The 20,324-nt window shown below is 35.4% G+C and overlaps 4 protein-coding genes, 1 long non-coding RNA gene and 1 pseudogene across 5 annotated transcripts; 5 read left to right on the forward strand and 1 right to left on the reverse strand.

Moving 5' to 3' along the window:
- The first annotated feature begins 504 nt into the window (after positions 1 to 504).
- On the forward strand, positions 505 to 2,858 carry LOC104765278 (cytochrome P450 72A13). The gene is made up of 5 exons (XM_010488964.3): positions 505 to 999; positions 1,095 to 1,312; positions 1,406 to 1,656; positions 1,777 to 2,146; positions 2,225 to 2,858. The coding sequence occupies exons 1-5, from the start codon at positions 723 to 725 to the stop codon at positions 2,648 to 2,650; spliced, it is 1,542 nt and encodes a 513-aa protein (XP_010487266.1). The 5' UTR covers positions 505 to 722; the 3' UTR covers positions 2,651 to 2,858.
- Positions 2,859 to 3,692: 834 nt separating this feature from the next.
- LOC147920265 (uncharacterized) lies at positions 3,693 to 6,944 on the reverse strand. The gene is made up of 4 exons (XR_015591502.1): positions 6,805 to 6,944; positions 5,436 to 6,693; positions 4,651 to 5,345; positions 3,693 to 4,556 (listed from the first exon to the last, which is right to left on the reverse strand). It is a non-coding gene; the product is annotated as an uncharacterized LOC147920265 (long non-coding RNA).
- On the forward strand, positions 4,420 to 6,861 carry LOC104765279 (cytochrome P450 72A15). Its single transcript, XM_010488965.3, has 5 exons — positions 4,420 to 5,019; positions 5,118 to 5,335; positions 5,426 to 5,673; positions 5,784 to 6,153; positions 6,229 to 6,861. Exons 1-5 carry the CDS (start codon positions 4,638 to 4,640, stop codon positions 6,652 to 6,654), a joined length of 1,644 nt encoding a protein of 547 aa, XP_010487267.1. The 5' UTR covers positions 4,420 to 4,637; the 3' UTR covers positions 6,655 to 6,861.
- Positions 6,945 to 10,626: 3,682 nt separating the features above from the next.
- On the forward strand, positions 10,627 to 13,365 carry LOC104765280 (cytochrome P450 72A13-like). The gene is made up of 4 exons (XM_087500537.1): positions 10,627 to 11,045; positions 11,129 to 11,699; positions 11,789 to 12,158; positions 12,834 to 13,365. Exons 2-4 carry the CDS (start codon positions 11,566 to 11,568, stop codon positions 13,257 to 13,259), a joined length of 930 nt encoding a protein of 309 aa, XP_087356663.1. The 5' UTR covers positions 10,627 to 11,045; positions 11,129 to 11,565; the 3' UTR covers positions 13,260 to 13,365.
- Positions 13,366 to 15,955: 2,590 nt separating this feature from the next.
- On the forward strand, positions 15,956 to 19,445 carry LOC104765282 (F-box/FBD/LRR-repeat protein At3g14710-like). Its single transcript, XM_010488967.2, has 5 exons — positions 15,956 to 16,209; positions 16,476 to 16,703; positions 17,731 to 18,663; positions 18,758 to 18,898; positions 19,006 to 19,445. The coding sequence occupies exons 3-5, from the start codon at positions 17,746 to 17,748 to the stop codon at positions 19,282 to 19,284; spliced, it is 1,338 nt and encodes a 445-aa protein (XP_010487269.2). The 5' UTR covers positions 15,956 to 16,209; positions 16,476 to 16,703; positions 17,731 to 17,745; the 3' UTR covers positions 19,285 to 19,445.
- Positions 16,742 to 17,700, forward strand: LOC104765281 (SART-1 family protein DOT2-like; annotated as a pseudogene).
- Positions 19,446 to 20,324: the final 879 nt, after the last annotated feature.

The raw sequence follows: 20,324 nt of genomic DNA on the forward strand, positions 1-20,324 counted from the left end.
GACGTAGTTGCCATGTTGTAGGCAAAAGATGACAATGGCATTGATTCTACTGAGATTCTCTTTCGAACTTTCTCCTTCCGCCTTACACCGACGTCGTCACCATTCACCCACAATTCGGTGCTCATCTTATCCTACATAAGCTTTAATTCTCTATAAACCCTTTTGTTGTTGTCAATTAGGAAACAAATTCCAGATCATAAAATACAAAACAAAACAAATGTCACCAAATCACAATCTAAAAATTCATTTTTAGAAAAACAAAAAAAAAACTAACAATTCCATCAAAATATCATAAAATCTCACATAAATCTCTCAAAATCCAAATTTTTCTAAATTCCAAAGAATCTTCTAAAATTCTCAATTCAATACACCCCCTTAATTTTTTTTATTAAGTGAAGTCAGATTTTGTGTCTTACAGATTAAAACCCAAATATTTGTTTTAGTGACAAAACAGGATATTTTCAAGAGTAATATACATGGACCAATATATTTCTTCCTCTTTTTGTCGCTTTTCTCACAAAGTCTAAATTTGCTTCTTCCCCTCTTCGTGATGTTTTGACTGTGAGGCTCTCAATTATTCACTACGCATTAGTTGTATTTACGACATCAGGGATGATGTCACCACACCACATCCATATTTTCTGCAAATTTATCAACCTTTATATTCCGAGAATTGTAGTAAATTATCTTAACACTCTCTCTCTCTCTCTCTGGTAGAGAAAATGGAGATATCTGTTGCTTCGGTAACAGTTTCAGTAGCTGTAGTTGTTGTGTCGTTGTGGGTATGGAGAACTTTAGAGTGGGTTTGGTTTAAACCAAAGATGCTTGAGAGTTACCTGAGAAGACAAGGTCTTGCCGGAACTCATTACACGCCTCTTGTCGGCGATTTAAAGAGGAATTCCAGCATGTTGGCTGAGGCAAGATCCAAACCTATCAACCTAACGGATGAAATCACACCACGTGTTGTGCCTTTTCCCTTACACATGCTCAAGACTCACGGTATGCTTCTTGATTGGCTTCTCTTGATTCTTTATTTCTTCTCTGTTTACAATAGAAAAGGTTTCAACTTTTGTATCTCTGTGTGGCTGAAACAGGGAGAACTTTCTTTACATGGCTTGGACCCGTACCAGTCGTCACCATAATGGATCCTGAGCTAATCAAGGAAGTGTTCAACAAAGTTTATGATTTCCAAAAGCCGCATACGTTCCCTTTGGGCAGAATAATAGCGGCTGGACTCGTTAGCTATGATGGTGATAAATGGGCAAAATACCGAAGAATCATCAACCCGGCTTTCCACCTTGAGAAGATCAAGGTTTAAAAGCTATATTTTTTCCGTAGTCCCATGTCTAATTGCTTTATGTATGTATGTCCATTTGGCTCTGATGCCTTCTGCTTCTATGTATAGAATATGGTACCTGCCTTCCACCAGAGCTGCAGCGAGGTTGTTGGCCAATGGGACAAGTTAGTGTTGGATAAAGATGGGTCGTCCTGTGAGATGGATGTTTGGCCTTGGCTTGTGAGTATGACTGCAGATGTGATCTCCCGTACTGCTTTTGGCAGCAGCTACAAAGAAGGACAGAGGATTTTTGAGCTCCAAGCAGAACTAGCAACGCTTATCATACAAGCTTTTCGGAAAGCTTTCATCCCTGGATACAAGTAATGAGAAACCTCAACTTTGTCTGGTTTTAATACAAAGGCCTTTTAGTTTAGGGCTTGAGTAGTACTGCAATATCTATAGGAGATTCTGAACCATGTTATATCATGTTTTCGATGTAGTTATCTCCCTACAAAGGGTAATAGAAGGATGAAAGCAGCAGCTAGAGAAATCAAAGTTATAATGGGAGGGATCGTTAACAAAAGGTTAAGGGCAAGAGAAGTTGGGGAAGCACCAAGTGACGATTTGCTGGGTATACTTCTTGAATCGAATTTGGGTCAAAAGAAGGGAAATGGAATGACTACCGAGGAACTGATGGAGGAGTGCAAGCTGTTCTATTTCGCCGGGCAAGAGACCACAACAGTACTTCTGGTTTGGACAATGGTTCTGTTAAGCCAACACCAAGACTGGCAGGCTCGTGCACGTGAAGAAGTGAAGCAAGTCTTTGGCGATAAGGAACCTGATACAGAAGGCCTTAACCAGCTCAAAGTTGTAAGTAACCTGACCCAAAAACTTTCAGGTGACTTGAGTGTTTTTGATGATTTAAGCTGAAAGATTTGATCCTCACAGATGACAATGATACTATATGAGGTCCTAAGACTATATCCTCCAGTAACCCAGCTGACCCGAGCCATACACAAAGAGATGAAGCTAGGCGACCTGACATTACCAAGTGGTGTTCAGATCAGTCTACCCATTCTGCTAGTCCAACGGGACACGGAGCTGTGGGGAAACGATGCAGGGGAGTTCAAGCCAGAGAGATTCAAAGACGGTCTCTCAAAGGCAACAAAAAACCAAGTCTCCTTCTTTCCATTTGCGTGGGGACCGAGGATATGCATAGGCCAGAACTTTGCAATGCTTGAAGCAAAGATGGCAATGGCATTGATACTACAGAAGTTTTCCTTTGAGCTCTCTCCTTCATATGTTCATGCGCCTCACACAGTCATCACCATTCACCCACAGTTCGGTGCCCCTCTCATCTTGCACAAACTGTAATCCTATAACCCCATTCTGTTGCTGTCAGATAAAATATCCACACACAGATGATAAGAGTCCACATTATACACACACAAACAGAGTCTTTTTCATGTATTGAAGTCAAAACTCGCGTCTCACAGACCCTTTGCGCAGTGATTCCCGCGGAACAAACCTCAGTTGTTAAACTAAAAAACCAATATAAAGTGATCGAAACTCTTAGTGCAAATATCCAGATTTATAAACAAGGCATAAACCCTTTTGAGCATCTCTGTTCTTCATCAACAACGACTCCTCTCTTCCGATTTCTGATTAACAACGGCAACAATTTTATCTGGAGCATTTCCAAACACGTAACACCAATCAAAACAGGTCGATTACGTCGTGATTTCGCCTCAACAATGCTCCCAACGAAATCTTACAGTCTCTTAAAACAATTGAAACAGAGTACCATATTCTATACACAGAGACAATATTCTCCAAATCGATAACTTTAGAGAACCCAAAAACGAAGAACCCCCCACGGATCGACTCTCTTAAACCCCCAAACCTTGATACCCTACCCAAATCGAATTCGACCGTGGACTAAAGGTTCTCAACGACAACGACAACGACAACGACGGGCGCTGTGTTTAGACAGGACGACGTCGCCCTTCTTCTTTTTTTTTTCGTTTTCTAAAACGCTGCCGTTTTGCTTTTATCCATTCTTATCAAGTGTTTGTATAAATTCATTAATATGCTGTGGGGATTAATGATGCAATAGCTAAATGCCATGAGTTAAAAAATCATCCAAATATTTTGAAGCAATTTTTTGGTATCCATGCGAAATGATTTTGTAATTGTTTTCAGACATCATTTTTCCTTTTTGTAAAGAAATGACACTTCGATAAATCTTTTTTCGCACCAAAAAAAAAATGAGTCAAATGACTTCGAAAGATTTTGTTTTCCGACATTGTGGTAAAGGAAATGAAGAGTAAAACGCGTGGAAGGTAATGATTGACGTCAAAAAGGCGAAGACGTTCATAACCTGGCCACCACTCAAGTCATGACCAAAATAGTTTAGTTTTTTTTTTCTTTTCTCAATTGTCTTTTATTTATCTCATAAAACAAGCCAAACGAGTACAAGAAACTAAAGCCCGATAGTGATACGGGACAACAAAGCCGGCATGAACTACTCATCCGGAGCCACAAGAAGATTCTACCGCCTAACAGAAAGGCCACACTTGCAATCAACAGAAAGCGTGGAAAGAGCAGTAGACGCGGAACTACAAAACTCACAAGCAGTCGCCGAGGCAAGGGGAAAACCGCGAACAAAGAACACAAATACGACAATTAACAAGGACAAAGAGCCAGGATCGAGAATCTCATTTCCTGTCCACCTAATCTTCATCCTTAAGAGTCTAAATCTAGAACTTTGCATCCCCACTAGTCACTAGAGGTTAGCCTTACAAGAACTGACCAAGGAAGACCAAGGAGAAAACTGCTTATTCAACTAAACTAAACTAAACTAAGGGCGGTGGAGGGAGTTTAGTTATTCATCTTCTTTTTTTGGTAAAAATAGTTCTTCTTCTTGTTGTCCTTTTAACATCAACTCCAATTTTGTTTCTTACTGCTTCGTGGCATGTGACTGAAGTGGGTGAACCTCCAAGTGAAGTAAAAGATCAAAAATACACCACCGCATAAACTGTCCGAAACATATTCCAAGAATAATATTTAACCTTTATATTCCGAGAATATTTTAGCAACTTAATTATCTACGTCCTCTTCTCTCTTCTCTAGATAGTATCGGTAAATGACAAAAGAAACATCACGAAGTTGACGACGCTCGTCCCTTGCCTGCCACTGATGCGTAAAATGACTATGAGTTAGTTATGAGTTATGACCACACAGAAGTCCAAATTGCTTCTTGCGCCTTCGTGGCATGTGACTGTGAGGCAACAAGTAAAGCAAAATATCAATTAGTCACCATAAGATAATTGTCCGCAACACACAAGATATAACATCACGGATGATGTCATCACCACATTCATATCTTCTCCACAATTTTCAACCTTTATATCCCAACATTTTTCGCAAACTCTCTACCCCTCTCTCTCTTCTCTGGAAGAAAAAAATGGAGATATCAGTTGCATCGGTAACAATTTCAGTAGCTGTAGTTGTTACATCATGGTTGGTATGGAGAGCTTTACAGTGGGTTTGGTTTAAACCAAAGATGCTTGAGAGTTACCTGAGAAGACAAGGTCTTCCCGGAACTTCTTACACGCCTCTCGTCGGCGATGTGAAGAGGAATTTCAGCATGTTGACAGAGGCAAGATCAAAACCCATCAACCTAACGGATGATATCACACCACGTGTCATGCCTCATCCTTTGCAAATGCTCAAGACTCACGGTATGCTTCCTGCTTGGCATCTCTTGATTCTTCTCTGTTTACAACTGTTGCAGAGTATCTGAACTTGAAAAGGTTTCAACTTTTGTATGTTGGAACAGGAAGGACTTACTTTTCATGGTTTGGACCTGTACCAATCATCACTATAATGGATCCTGAGCAAATCAAGGAAGTGTTCAACAAAGTTTATGATTTCCAAAAGCCGCATACATTCCCTTTGGCCACGTTGATAGCTAAAGGACTTGCTAATTATGATGGTGATAAATGGGCCAAACACCGAAGAATCATTAACCCGGCTTTCCACCTTGAGAAGATCAAGGTTTAGTCACCTAGAATCAAGTTATTTAGAAAAATGTAGATGTGTGTATGTTCATTTGGCTCTAACCCAACTTTGTGCTTCTATGTTTAGAATATGGTACCTGCGTTCCACCAGAGCTGTAGCGAGGTTCTTGGCGAATGGGAGAAGTTAGTGTCGGATAAAGGGTCGTCATGTGAGGTAGACGTTTGGCCAGGACTTGTGAGTATGACTGCAGATGTGATCTCTCGTACAGCTTTTGGCAGCAGCTACAAAGAAGGACAGAGGATCTTTGAGCTCCAAGCAGAACTAGCACAGCTCATCATTCAAGCTTTCCGGAAAGCAATCATCCCTGGATTTAGGTAATCACAAGGACTTCAGAGCTTGATTCTTGATCTTTTAGTTCTGCAATCTGTTAAAGACATGAAGAACCATGCTTTCATAATCTTTGTGCCAATTTTTTCTTGTGTAGTTATCTCCCAACAAAAGGTAACAGAAGGATGAAAGCAAAAGCGAGAGAAATCCAAGTTATACTGAGAGGGATTGTTAACAAAAGGTTAAGGGCGAGAGAAGCTGGCGAAGCACCAAGTGACGACTTGTTGGGTATACTTCTTGAATCGAATTTGGGGCAAACGAAAGGAAACGGTATGAGTACTGAGGATCTAATGGAGGAGTGCAAGTTGTTCTATTTCGCCGGGCAAGAGACGACATCAGTACTTCTGGTCTGGACGATGGTTCTGTTAAGCCAACACCAAGACTGGCAGGCTCGTGCACGAGAAGAAGTGAAGCAAGTTTTTGGCGACAAAGAACCTGATGCAGAAGGTCTCAACCAGCTCAAAGTTGTAAGTAGAAACCAAATCATAAACCTTTTTAAGTGACTTTTGCTGTGTTTTGATGAATGATTTGATCTCTCGCAGATGACGATGATATTATACGAGGTCCTAAGGCTATATCCACCAGTAACACAGCTGACCAGAGCCATTCACAAAGAGATGAAGCTAGGAGACCTAACACTACCAGGCGGTGTTCAGATCAGCCTACCCATTCTGCTAGTCCAACGGGACACGGAGCTCTGGGGCAAAGATGCAGGGGAGTTCAAGCCAGAGAGATTCAAAGACGGTCTCTCGAAGGCAACAAAGAGCCAAGTCTCCTTCTTTCCTTTTGCATGGGGACCGAGGATATGCATAGGCCAGAACTTTGCAATGCTTGAAGCAAAGATGGCAATGGCTTTGATTCTACAGAAATTCTCCTTTGAGCTTTCTCCTTCATATCTTCATGCGCCTTACACAATCATCACCATCCACCCACAGTTCGGTGCTCAGCTTATCCTGCAGAAGCTCTAAAATGCTACTACGTATCCCCTTTTGTTTCTGTCAAGTGAACTTGTTATACACAGGATGAAAAGAGTTAGATCACACAATACACAAAACTGAAATCTTTTTTTTAATATATTCAAGTCAGAACTCTCATAACTCGTAGTGATTGATTCTCACTTGAACAAATCTCTGTTGTGAAACCAGTATAAAGGAAGGAAATTTAAGACTCGCCCACTATTTAAACTTCATCATTCGACGACTACTTCCTCTAATCCGGTAGAGCCGTAACCAAATATGCAAAATACTACCAATCAAACATGTTCGTTGATTTTCTCGCCTCAAACAGTGTTGTAATCGGAAGAATCTCTTGAAACTTTTGAAACAGAGCACTCAATAGAGACATATCGAGGAGGAGGACATCTGAGATATCCCCAAAATCATCTCTTCCTAGGGTTCGACTCACTAAACCCCCGACCTAGGGAAACCATAGTTTCAGAGAGATCAACGGCGAGATTTGCGGAGGTTCTTCGGTATGACGGCTTAGAATTAGGCCCAGATTTGTTCTTGTCTGTTTTGTTGGAAAGAAGTACACGTGTCACTCTCTTAGATGCTGATGTGTTAAGCTGAAGCTGAGGGAGAGAGTTAGCCTACTTTTAAAGTACACATGGATGTGGAATAAAATGATGCCTTCTGTAGTTAAAAATCATCCATGGTCCATGGAAAATAGAATATCTTGTAATTTGGTTAAAGACATTTTAATGACACTCCGATAAAATCATTACCATCAAAGAAGGAAAAATGAGTCACATGAGACTGGGAAATATTTTGTTTTCTAACATGGTGGCTAAGGCCTTGATTGGTAGTGTATATAAGTGAGCATATAGATTTTAGAAAGCCAATCATGTTTTGTTTAGAAAGCATAAAAAGAGCATAAAGGGAGCATAAAAGGTTTTTAAATGCTCTATAGCCCAATGCTCCTAAATGAAGTATTTCTCAAGCATAATGGTTTTAAAGTTATTAAAATACAATTTTATCCTCATTAATCACCTAGAGTTTACTATAAATTCACAATAATATTTTTGACCTAACCCTAAAGAAAACGCATCAGAGAAAAGTCTGCAGCAGCAAACCTCAGCAAACCTCGTAAGTTGAAAAGCAATTCTTCCATTTTTTTAATCTTATAGCCAAATTTCTTGTGTATATTCATATATGATGCAAAGGGTACGAAGATGTCTTGTTGTTTTTCTTGAAGATGATGGTTTTCATTGTTTCTCATCTATTATTACCTTTTTGTTTTTTAATGCAACGTCTCATAACATTTTTTGTCAAAGCCAGAAATATAACATATAATAATATTGTAAACAGTTTCAACATGTCGAATCAAGAAGAACGTGTGCAACCAACAAGCAAGGTATGAGTATATATGTTTTACGTACATGTTGATATTTTTTTGGTTTGTGTAGTGGTTGAGATTATGTTTTATATGTTTTTATGCTTACAAACTATTTTTCGTATGATTTGTTTCATTTATTTTAATATTCATAAGTTATTGTTTCATTTGATATTATGCTTATAAGATGTTTTAATTTGTTTTTCAAAATAAGTATTTTAAACTATTTCATTAGCAACAAAATCTATATTTGTATATTTAAAATGTCTAATTTTGTAATTTTATATCATAATGCTAACAGATGTACCAATCACATATCATTGTTAATATATTAATAGCATACAGCTTATGCAGCATACTGCTCATGCTGCATAATGCTAATGCTCCACTAACAGTTGTTCCAATCAAGGCCTAAGAAAAAAGAGTAAAACCCGTGGAATGATGGTACGAATGACGCAGAAACTTCAATTACGTGAAAACCAAATTAGTTCTTCATCTTGTTGTCGTTTTTAACACAAGTCAAATTTTGTTTCTTACTGCTACGTTGTATGCATGTGACTGTAAACTGTGTGAACCTCCAAGTAAAATATGATATCAAAAATAGTCACGACGCATAATATAATAATAGGGAAAATCACGTTTTAAACTATCAATATAACACTATAAACTTTTAAAATGATTTTAATAACACTTTAAACCTTTAAAATGATTTTACTAACACTTTAAACTTTAAAACTAATATTCACTTTTGTACTGCCATAAAAAATAACAGAATAATAATATCTGTCAACGCAAAATAGTTAAACTATGTCGATTTAATATAAATTTTAATTATTTTTAGTTTTTATAAATAAATAAAAAGATAAAAAAAAATAAATTTGAGTTCATGTTTATTATAGACAAAACTTTTACGACATTATTTTTACATTATTAATCCTTTTAATAAATGGATCTTCATTGGATTCTAATTCAAATCGATTGACTTCTCATTAGAAACCAATGAATCTTCTAAATATATTGTCGTCTTCAATTTAACATTTGTCAAATGTTTTAACCTTATCTTTGATTCTTCATTTTTTCTTGCTTTGATGTATTTTTAATTTTCTTTTATCAATCGTCGTAAATAATTAAATTAAATTATATCAATTAAACAAGTATTTAAATTAACTATTTTACGTTGACGGATATTATTGTTCTGTCATCTTTCATGGCGTTACAAATAGAAAAGTTAGTTTTAAGGTTTAAAGTGTTAGTGAAATCATTTTAAAGGTTTATAGTGTTAGTGAAATTTTTTCGAGGTTTAAAGTGCTACCCAATGATACTTTGAAGGTTTAAAATGTGATTTTCTCTATAATAATATCAAGTATTTAAACCTTTAATTTATATTCCGATAATTTTTAACAAATTAGACCATCTCCACTGATCATTACTTTTAAAGATACTTTTAATTAAATACTTTTAAAGATACTTTTAATTAAAAATTAAAAATAATAATAAAGCAAACTAAAAAGTAAAATCTGTTTTCTCCATTGAACATCGGAAGAATCGTTTCTCTGAGGAATGACAGTTTATGATTGGTCAATTTTCTTTTTACAGATTTATTATTTAAATATATAATAATATTTTTACAAAATAATTAAAATACATTATTTTGAGCAACGCTCATCGTTGCTACCGATGTTGATGGTCTTAGAGCATGTCCATTGATCGTTACTTTTAAAGATACTCTCAATTAAAAATTAAAAATTATTAATGAAGCAAACTAAAAAGTAAGAAACGTTTCTCCATTGAGCATCGGAAGAATCGTTTCTCTGAAGTATGACAGTTTATGATTGGTCAATTTTCTTTTTACAGATTTATTATTTAAATATATAATAATATTTTTAAAAAATAATTAACATATATTATTTTGAGCAATGCTCATCGTTGCTACTGATGTTGATGGTCTTAGAGCATGTCCACTGATCGTTACTTTTAAAGATACTCTCAATTAAAAATTAAAAAAATAATAATAAAGCAAACTAAAAAAGTAAGAAACGTTTTTATATTAAACATTAGAAGAACCGTTTTTCTGAGGTATGACTGTTTATGATTGGTCAATTTTCTTTTTACAAATTTATTATTTAAATATATAACAATATTTTAAAAATAATTAAAATATATTATTTTGAGGAATGATTATTGTTGCTACCAATGTTGATGGTGTTAGAGCATGTCTACTGATAGTTACTTTTAAATATGCTTTCAATTTAAAATTAAAAAATAATAATAAAGCAAACTAAAAAGTAAAAAACGTTTTTCTATTAAACATTACAAGAATCATTTCTTTTTACAAATTTATTATTAAAATATATAATAATATTTTGAAAAAAAAATAATTAAAATACATTATTTTGACTTTTGAGCAACGCTCGCTACCGATGCCGATGATCTTACGTACCTCTTTCTTCTGTAGATGGTGTTGGTCAATGACAATGAAAACATTGAAGACGTTCATCTCTTACCCGCCACTGATGAGTTAGCTAGTTTTGACCACACAGAACAGATTGCTTCTTATAATTGCGCCTTCGTAGCATGTGTCGGTGAGGCACCAAATATAGCAAAAAATATCAATTAGCTAGTTATACGATATTCTCCACATAAATATCAAATATCAAATATCTTCTCCACGATATTCAACCTTTATATATATATATCTCAACAATTTTTCCAAATTCTCTACCTCTCTCTCTCTCTTCTCTGGAAGAAAAAATGGAGATATCAGTTTCTTTGGTAACAGTTTCAGTAGCTGTAGTTGTTACATCATGGTTGGTATGGAGAACTTTACAACGGGTTTGGTTTAAACCAAAGATGCTTGAGAGTTCCCTGAGAGGACAAGGTCTTTCCGGAACTCCTTACACTCCTCTCGTCGGCGATTTGAAGAGGAATAATAGCATGTTGGCCGAGGCAAGATCAAAACCCATCAAACTAACGGATGATGCAAGACCACGTATCGTGCCTTATCCCTTTCACATGCTCAAGACTCACGGTATGCTTACTGCTTGATTCTTCTTTGTTTAGAACTGTTGTAGAAAAGGTTTCAACTTTTGCATCTCTATGTGGCTGAAACAGGGAGAACTTTCTTTACATGGCTTGGACCCATACCAACCATCACTATAATGGATCCTGAGCAAATCAAAGAAGTGTTCAACAATGTTTACGATTTCCAGAAGCCGCATACGTTCCATTTGAGCAAATTATTAGTGACTGGACTCCTTAGTTATGATGGTGATAAATGGAAAAAACACAGAAGAATTATCAATCCGGCTTTCCACCTTGAGAAGATCAAGATGCAAAAAAAAGCTAAATCTTCCGTAGTCCCATGTTATATTACTTTATGTATGTATGTCCGTTTGGCTCTGACCCAGTTTGTTCCTTGTGCTTTCTATATATAGAATACGGTACCTGCATTCCACCAGAGCTGCAGCGAAACTGTTGGCGAGTGGGACAAGTTAGTGTCTAATAAAGGGTCGTCCTGTGAGGTGGATGTTTGGCCTTGGCTTGTGAGTATGACTGCAGATGTGATCTCCCGTACTTCTTTTGGCAGCAGCTACAAAGAAGGGCAGAGGATATTTGAGCTCCAAGCAGAACTAGCACAGCTCATCTTACAAGCTTTTCGGAAATATTTCATCCCTGGATACCGGTAATGAGAGAAACCTCAACTTGTATGGTTTTAATGCAAGGCCATTTTAGTCTGTTGTGTCATATTCTCTATGTCGTCTGTTGGTGTAGTTATCTCCCTACAAAAGTTAACAGAAGGATAAAAGCAGCAACTCGGGAAATCCAAGTTATACTGAGAGGGATCATTAACAAAAGGTTAAGGGCAAGAGAAGGTGGGGAAGTACCAAGTGACGATTTGTTGGGTATACTTCTTGAATCGAATTTGGGTCAAACGAAAGGAAACGGAATGAGTACTGAGGATCTGATGGAGGAGTGCAAGTTGTTCTATTTTGCCGGGCAAGAGACGACATCAGTACTTCTGGTCTGGACGATGGTTTTGTTAAGCCAACACCAAGACTGGCAGGCTCGTGCACGAGAAGAGGTGAAGCAAGTTTTTGGCGATAAAGAACCTGATGCAGAAGATCTCACCCAGCTCAAAGTTGTAAGGAAAACCAAATCATAAACCTTTTTTAAGTGACTTTTGCTGTGTTTTGATGAATGATATGCAGTGCCGACTCAACTACAAGGGCGGGTGGCCGGGTGGTGCGACCGCCTCTAATCAAAAGATCCGAAAAAAACATTTACATGTTAAAACTTAAAAGGGGTCCAAGTTTTTTTTTACATGAACAAAAGGGGTCCAAAAAATTAATTATATGTATAAAAAGGAGTCCAAATTTTTTTTGGTGAACAAAAGAGGTCAAAATATAGGTCCAAATTTTTTTTTTTGTATTAACAAAAGATGTCAAAAAAATTAATATATATATATATATATATATGTATAAAAAGGGGTCCAAAATTTTTTTTGGTATGAACAAAAGAGGTCAAAATATAGGTCCAATTTTTTTTTTTGTGTATTAACAAAAGATGTCAAAAAAATTAATATATATATATATATATATATTTATTTATATGTATAAAAGGGGTCAAATTTTTTTTCTGATAAATAAAAGGGGTCAAAATAAAAATTTATCTGAATATAAGGGTTCATATATAACTATCTTTTCTTTTTATCAAAATAAATAAAAATTTGTTAAAAGGATTATTTTTTAAAATTTGCCCAGTGGAACCTGTAAAATGTTTAAGTCGGGCACTGATGATATGATATGATCCATCGCAGATGACGATGATCATATACGAAGTCCTCCGGCTGTATCCTCCAGTATTCCAGATGAGTCGAGCCATTCACAAAGAGATGAAACTAGGCGACATGACATTACCAGGCGGTGTTCATGTCACTGTACCTACTCTGCTAGTCCAACGCGACACGGAGCTGTGGGGCAACGATGCAGGGGAGTTCAAGCCAGAGAGATTCAAAGACGGTCTCTCAAAGGCAACAAAAGGCCAAGTTCCCTTCTTTTCTTTTGCGTGGGGACCGAGGATATGCATAGGTCAGAACTTTGCAATGCTTGAGGCAAAGATGGCAATGGCTTTGATTCTACAGAAATTCTCGTTTGAGCTTTCTCCTTCATATCTTCACGCGCCTTACACAGTCCTCACCATTCACCCACAGTTCGGTGCTTCTCTTATCTTGCACAAGCTCTAAAATCCCACTACCCCCCTTTTGTTTCTGTCAAGTAAACTTTTTACGTAAGAAATAATTTATTTTTCTTGTTATGTGGTCCGCTTTCTATAAAATATTGTTATCTAAATATCTAATCTATAATAAATAAGGGTCAACTAAAAACTTGTGATGGAACACAAATACACAAAACTCAAATCTTTTAAAATGAGTAGCTTATTAATTAAAAAAAAAACCGAGTTTGATATTTTGGCCTGTGGGGAAGGCTCGGAGTATAAGCCACCAAAAAAAATAAAATATACATATCGACGTGAACTCAAATCTAATACTAACACTAGATTAAGACCCAAGAGCACAGATTAAAATTTTATATTTTTATATAAAATATAATTTATGGGATTGTTTTTAAAAGTTTTTTGGATAAAACATTATGCAATAAAATCATATGCTAAATATGATGGATTGAAAAAAGATACCTATTTTGTAAATTTTATATTGTTAATGATTCTAGATAAGTATATGTGCTATAACAATGGTTAAATTTTATTTTATACAAGATTTTGTATATTTTATATTTTAAAATAAAAATTTAATATGTTGTATTAGTTTATGTATGTAAAGTTATTTCAACAATTTATATTCTACATATGACTTGAATGTCATTATAAAACATAATTTTATAAATTTGGTTTTTAAAAAGCGAGTTGTTATATTATGAGTAATTTAATATATTGTTATATTTTTTTTAATATACTTGGTTTCTTGAAATTATTTCATATTATAGTGACATATTAGAGTGTTTAGAGTGTTTATAGTTTCTAACTTTTATATCAAGTTTCAATATTTTGATAATATTTCAAAATAAATTATTTAACATTTGTTATATAATATAAAATTATAAAATTCATCAAAAAAAATGAAATAGAATTTAAATATTCAAATTTTGACCCGTTACTCAGTAAATTTTTTAATTCAATAGATATTATTTTTAAAGAATAATATTACTAAAGCTTGAATATTTTATAGATTGGACAACTTATATTTGTTTTTAAAAATTCAACTTATGGTATATCCGGAAATAAAACTATTTTTAATTATAAGAAATAATATGATAATTTATTTGTTTCACAAAATATACTCATATATAAAAATGAGAGGTGGAGTATAATAATGATTAACAAATTAATATGTTAAGATATATATCAAAGAATTTTCTTTGATGAATAATTTAATAAAAGAAATTAATATGGTAAGTTAGATGATATAAAATGATTCTTTAGAATATTCTTTTTAAGATTTTTGGAAACAACGTGCTCTACTAATAAAAATCTTTCGAAAATAAATTAGGTTGCACCCCACTATTTAACTCGTAACCAATTAATCTATAACATATTTGTAACCAACTTATTAAAATTATATAGTCTACAAAACAATGTTGTGTACTTCCATTTTATTATAAAGGGGATTTAAGACCTTTACCACCTTCAGTTCTCAACCAATAACGCTGGCAAAATGATCTCTGCCTCTGATGTAAATAGATATTTCTTCTTTTTTTGCTAAGAATGTAAATATTTCACTAAAATGAATACAAGTTCAGGTTTACAATCAAAGATTATAAACCTATACAAATGGTCTCATGGCAAAAAAAAAGTAACATGAAAGCATAAATTGTAGAACACAAATTTCGGTTTATCCACTCGACCAAAACGTTGAAGCTGAAAGAGTTAGATGAAGCGACGACGATTTTGAAGTTTTTCTTGAATACTCCCTCTGTTTTTTTTTTAGTTGTCATTATAGGTTGTTTCACACAGATTAAGAAAATAGATAAATAAATTGTTATACCCTTATTTGAATATTAAAATTCTAAAGTATTTATAGTTTATTTATTTAATAAAGGGTAAATGAGATAATTTTATGCTAAAATGTATATTAAAAAACGAGAACGATAAATAAAATGAAACAAAAAATTATGCCTAAACTGACAAGTAAAAGAAAACAGAAGGAGTAGATATTTCTGTTTAATAACTATATAGTTATCTGCCCTGTTGTGTTTTAAATGGCGAGGTGGGACTACAAAGGTGTGGCTCTCGCCTTGAGCTTAGGCGCCAATCGCTCCTCGCCTTTGCTGCATGAGGCGAGTCTACACAAAAAAACGTACAGGTTAATCACTGATCCCTTAGCTATATTAACACAATTTGTGAGTCTAAAATATAGATCATTTGAAACATATAGAAAGAGACGACCCAATAATAGTAAAACTCAGAATTGAAAACAAAATTAAGGAAAAAAAGCCAATCCAACAAAGTTTTAAACTGAGAACTGAAAACAAAACAAAGAAACAACTAATCCAAACAACTTAAAACTTTAAAAATCTATCTCATGATTCTCCTCATCATCCTACTCAATATAGTAGTTTATATGCACAATTTCTAATAGGGTTTTTAATTTTTAGCAATCAAATCAACATATACATATATTTCGGAACAGTATAAGGCAAATAAATATCAACACAGTTGTTACCTTTTATTTCAATAGGCACCGAAGCTCCGAAGCTAGATTCTTTTGATTCTTTTTAATAGGTCCACACTCACGTTATGTATGTTTCCTGATAATTTATCACAGATTTTGATTCTTTTTGCGTTTACAACTGTAGCAGAACATGTGACGCAACTTATCCAAAAAAAAGGCCAATTTTCTAGAACTGATTTTTATGTTTTGTTGTGTGCATATGAGTGGAACAACATGAAGGACTTTCTTCACAAGCATGCATGGCTTGGTCCAGTTATACCAATCATCACGGTAGATCAAACAAGATTTCAACAGAGTTTATGAATTTCCAGAAGCCGCGCGCATACACTCCCATTGGCTAGCGCTGATGTGATCTCTCTAGCTCGTACTGCTTTTGGTAGCAGTTATAAACAAGGCCATAGGATATTTCAGCTTCAAGAGGATTCTTTCACTGTACGTGTAATTAGTAAGTAGTACTTCCAAATTAATTGATTTTCTTTTTTCCCCGATTTTCTTCTGCTTTATTTTTGGAACAAAAAAAAAATTGGAAAGAGTGTTAATTATGACATTTTCTTCTTTATATTGATAATTTAGTTTTCTATTTTTACTTGGTTAATTTTGTTTTTATTTTATTTATGACTACTTTAATTGATTTTATTATTGTCTTAAAAATAAATAATACTATTTGATTGATATATCGAATAATATAATGGACCTTGACGTGGAATTCAGTTTTCATATATAGTAGTATCCGCTCGAGAAAAAATCTTCAAGTCAGCCCACCGAAACTGCCTTTGTCAATTTGGGCTTCTTGGTCAATCCTTAGCTAGTTAGTTAGGGATCAACCTCGTTTGCTGTTCCGAAATCGATCGGTGAATTTCATGTGATTTGAAGTTGGAATCTGGAGATTGTCTTCTTTGTGATCGTCCATTCTCAATACAGACCTACTAACCATAAAAGGTATTCATTCAAGTTATTTTTTTTCCTCTTCTTTGTTAGGATTCCAAATTAGGCAGGAATTAAATAGGTCAAATAATAAACCCTAGATCTCTAATTGTATATAAGCTTTTGAATTTTCTCGGTATCGTTATACGTTTCTGTCTCATCATCGCGGGGTTTTGATAAGGATGTCTCAGTTCAACATAGCTACGAAGAAGGTTTCAATGAAGAAGAATAAGAAACTGGTTATAAATAATGCTCTAGATAAAGATGATCATGGTCAAGGTGGTCTCGGTTCGTTAAGAGAGGAGACAGAGAGGTCTGATTCATCAGAGAGACTAATAAGTGATCATCATGTGGTTTGTTCCAAAGCTGATGACCATAATAATAACCTTGGTTGTTCAAGAGAGGAGAAAGATAGGTTTGAAAGGGTTTGTTCCAAAGCTGATGAAGAGATTGATGATCATCATCATGATTCTAGTACTTTAAGAGATGGGATAATGCGTGAGGTTGATGTCGGAACTGGATTATCTGGCCGGGTCTTAGAGAGCAAGGTACTTTCAAAGGAGGGGAAAGCAAGCTTGTTGTAGGTGTTAAGGACAAGCATGATGGTGATCAAGGTGACAGATTCAGAGATGGATTTAAGGATATACAGATTCACAGGGTTGACAAGTGGGGAAGGACATTGAATCAGAAAGAAGCTTATAGAGCACTCTGTCATGGATTCCATGGGAAGCAACCTGGGAAGAGGAAGCAAGAGAAACGGGAGAAGAAGCATGAAGATAAGTCTAAACAAATGGAATCTTCAGAGAGAGCTGTGGAGAGAATGAGAGAAGTTCATGCCGTCTTGAAGAGTCCTTACATTGTTCTCTAGTCATGATAAAAACTTCTCTTTACATAGGCTTTTACAACGATGATCTCATTGGCATTTTTATAATTAAAAACTTCATAGATTTGGTATTTTACTTAATATTTTCAAGATGTTTTTACATCAATAATAATACATTGTTTTTTTTTTTCACCTATAATTCCATTGCTTGATGATCAGGGAAAACGAATTTCAATGCATCCCGAGACAAAACAAGCGTGTTTAGTGACGGTTCCATCTTCCAAGAAGGCTCGCCTATGCAGTGATCAGAACTTTGAAGATAAATTCAGCAGCTTGCATGAGAGTATTGTTAGCAGAATTCTAAGCCATCTTCCAACTGTTGAAGCTGTTAGTACTTCTGTGTTGTCAAAGTCATGGAGGAACATGTGGACAAGCATCACAGAGTTACAGTTTGATGATAAAATTCACAGGGATCCGAGTGATTCTCGATTTACTGACTTTGTTGATCGTGTGATTGGAAACATCGGAAGTCATCCTATTAACAGTTTCCATCTACGTTCTGTTAATTCTTACGATGAGGCTCTTCTCATCTCGTGGTTGTCTGAGGTTCTAAAGCGCAACCTTCAGAGACTTGTTATCACTTGCCACGAACTTGACAGCGTAAACTTTTCACCACTCTTTCCTAGTTTTGGTTCTCTTGTAGAGTTAAGGCTTCGTACAAAGAGCATTCTTGACATTTCGGCTCCAGCTCTTCTCCCTAAACTTAAGTTCCTTAGTCTCGAGGATGCTAGAATCTTCAACTTGTCTTCCGTCTCAACGAACCTCGTTCTGAACTTCCCTGTCTTGGAAACTTTTGAAGCCTCTTATAGCCGCTGCTTTAGAACTGATACTGTGATCCTAGATTCTCCATTGCTCAGGATCTTTGAGATGTTCAAGTGTACCTCTGTACACGTACCAAATGCTTCTCAAGTGTGTAAGATCAGGGTGTTAGCTTCAAACCTTGAGAAAATCACATTCTCCGGGAACGATTCCCGAAAGATTCGTCTTTCTTTTCCACCGTCTTTACCTGAAGCTTATCTTGCCCTCAGCAGATCACATTGGTCCAAGAAGTTTCTAAGTAGCTTCACGTGTGTGAGGAGTTTGGGGATCGAGGTTAGTTACATTACATCTTCCTCTTAACTTAATTTTCAAAGCTTTTCATGGCTCAGTTCACTCACACAACTCTTTGTCTCGGCGTCCTTCTTAGCTTAGCAAGGATTTTCATGTGATCAAAGTACCCAAATTCAGACAGTTGGTTTACCTGCATTTGATATACGACATGACACGATATTTTATATTAACACAGTTCCTCGAAGCCGCACCAATACTCGAAATGCTCAGCATCCGCGTAAGTCATATACATGTCCTACTAATAATATCTAATGTTGTGAGTTGTGACACCAATATCTTTTCTATTGTTCTGAACTTGCCTTTCCGGTGAAACTAACCCTGCAGGACCTGACATCTCCCCGTTCATCCCCTACTGAAAAGTTCTTGAAGGAACTACGTTCAGAAGAATCTCCGGACTGCATTCGAACAATGCTCAAGGTCCTGCAAATCAGGAATTTTAAGCCAAACAGGCTGCAGACATCAGTGTTGAGGTGCGTGATGGAGAACGCTGGGATTCTTGGATCAGTCATCCTTTCCTCGCCCAATCCGATCACAGAAGAAGCTAAAGCACAGATCTTGTCTTATCCTAAAGCCTCACCTCATGCCTCTGTCTTCTTCGAATGACCAAAATTTAACCTTTTGGAATTCGCAGTTCCTTGTGGGTTACGGCAAAGTTATGTGATCTTTATTTCGATTCTCACTTAAACTTTAGAAATTATGTTCTCTGTGGATTCTCTGATTGAAAGAAAAGAATATGTCTTTTGGACAAGGTTTAAAGACAGAAACAAGTGTTGATGTGCCCTTAACCACATGCCACTCTCAGTGGACCACTCTTCTTTGAACTAAAATTATGATTTATTTAGTATGATGCAGCATCCAATATTTGTCTTCTTTTATCACAACTCTTTTGCATAGTAATATAAATATAAATATTAGACAAAATCTCATAAATTGTTTATTATTAAGTTTATGGTCCTCTGTTTTTCTAGTCTAAAAGATTGAAAAAGTTGTTTTGGAGTTATGTGTAAAAGATACTTTTATTTTATGTGATGTTAATATAGGTGGTGGTGACACAAACTTATTAGCATCATAATAATTTTGATGGTGATGTGTTTTTAATATTGAACTATAAATTAGGTTCGTTGATTTTAGAAGGCCACCAAACAAGAAAACAAAACAAAAATCTGCTTGGCGGAGATATTTCGGTTCTTATAATTACACACCACTTTGGAGTAAAGCCAAATGGCCCAAATCTAACAAAAGTTATGTTTTATGTGGTCGATTCGATTTGTGTCAACTGTGCTATTTTGAGCCGTAACTATAGTAGATAGAAAAACAAAACAAATACGGTAATTGATGATCATTCTAAACCTAGATGAACTTCTGTCCTAAACGTTGGTTTAATTAATTTGCTGTTAGTATGTTAATATGTTATGATCAGTTAAATTTCTGGTTAACTGATAACCTTTCATTGGTTTCTCAGTTAAATGCCAGAGCAAAATAGTATAAACTAACTTTTCAATCATTGAAAAAGTTAATTTCGGATCAAAGGCCAGGAAACCGGATTCGTATATTTTTATGTTCGAAGAACTAAAACTTAAAATGATGACCACATGTCGTAGTTTCAACGGTGGCATATTATTTTAAGCAACTCCCAAATGTGT

The sequence above is a fragment of the Camelina sativa genome, chromosome 19, assembly GCF_030686135.1.
Source record: "Camelina sativa cultivar CO46 ecotype springtype chromosome 19, ASM3068613v1".
Lineage (NCBI taxonomy): Eukaryota > Viridiplantae > Streptophyta > Magnoliopsida > Brassicales > Brassicaceae > Camelina > Camelina sativa.

Coding starts and splice junctions, on each gene's coding strand:
- LOC104765280 (XM_087500537.1), top strand. CDS start 11,566: ATGACTGCAGATGTGATCTCCCGTACTTCTTTTGGCAGCAGCTACAAA. Junction 11,700..11,788: donor TATTTCATCCCTGGATACCG/GTAATGAGAGAA, acceptor CTGTTGGTGTAG/TTATCTCCCTACAAAAGTTA. Junction 12,159..12,833: donor ATCTCACCCAGCTCAAAGTT/GTAAGGAAAACC, acceptor GATCCATCGCAG/ATGACGATGATCATATACGA.
- LOC104765279 (XM_010488965.3), top strand. CDS start 4,638: ATGATGTCATCACCACATTCATATCTTCTCCACAATTTTCAACCTTTA. Junction 5,674..5,783: donor GCAATCATCCCTGGATTTAG/GTAATCACAAGG, acceptor TTTCTTGTGTAG/TTATCTCCCAACAAAAGGTA. Junction 6,154..6,228: donor GTCTCAACCAGCTCAAAGTT/GTAAGTAGAAAC, acceptor GATCTCTCGCAG/ATGACGATGATATTATACGA.
- LOC104765282 (XM_010488967.2), top strand. CDS start 17,746: ATGCATCCCGAGACAAAACAAGCGTGTTTAGTGACGGTTCCATCTTCC. Junction 18,664..18,757: donor TGAGGAGTTTGGGGATCGAG/GTTAGTTACATT, acceptor CGTCCTTCTTAG/CTTAGCAAGGATTTTCATGT. Junction 18,899..19,005: donor TCGAAATGCTCAGCATCCGC/GTAAGTCATATA, acceptor CTAACCCTGCAG/GACCTGACATCTCCCCGTTC.
- LOC104765278 (XM_010488964.3), top strand. CDS start 723: ATGGAGATATCTGTTGCTTCGGTAACAGTTTCAGTAGCTGTAGTTGTT. Junction 1,000..1,094: donor ACACATGCTCAAGACTCACG/GTATGCTTCTTG, acceptor TGGCTGAAACAG/GGAGAACTTTCTTTACATGG. Junction 1,313..1,405: donor TCCACCTTGAGAAGATCAAG/GTTTAAAAGCTA, acceptor TTCTATGTATAG/AATATGGTACCTGCCTTCCA.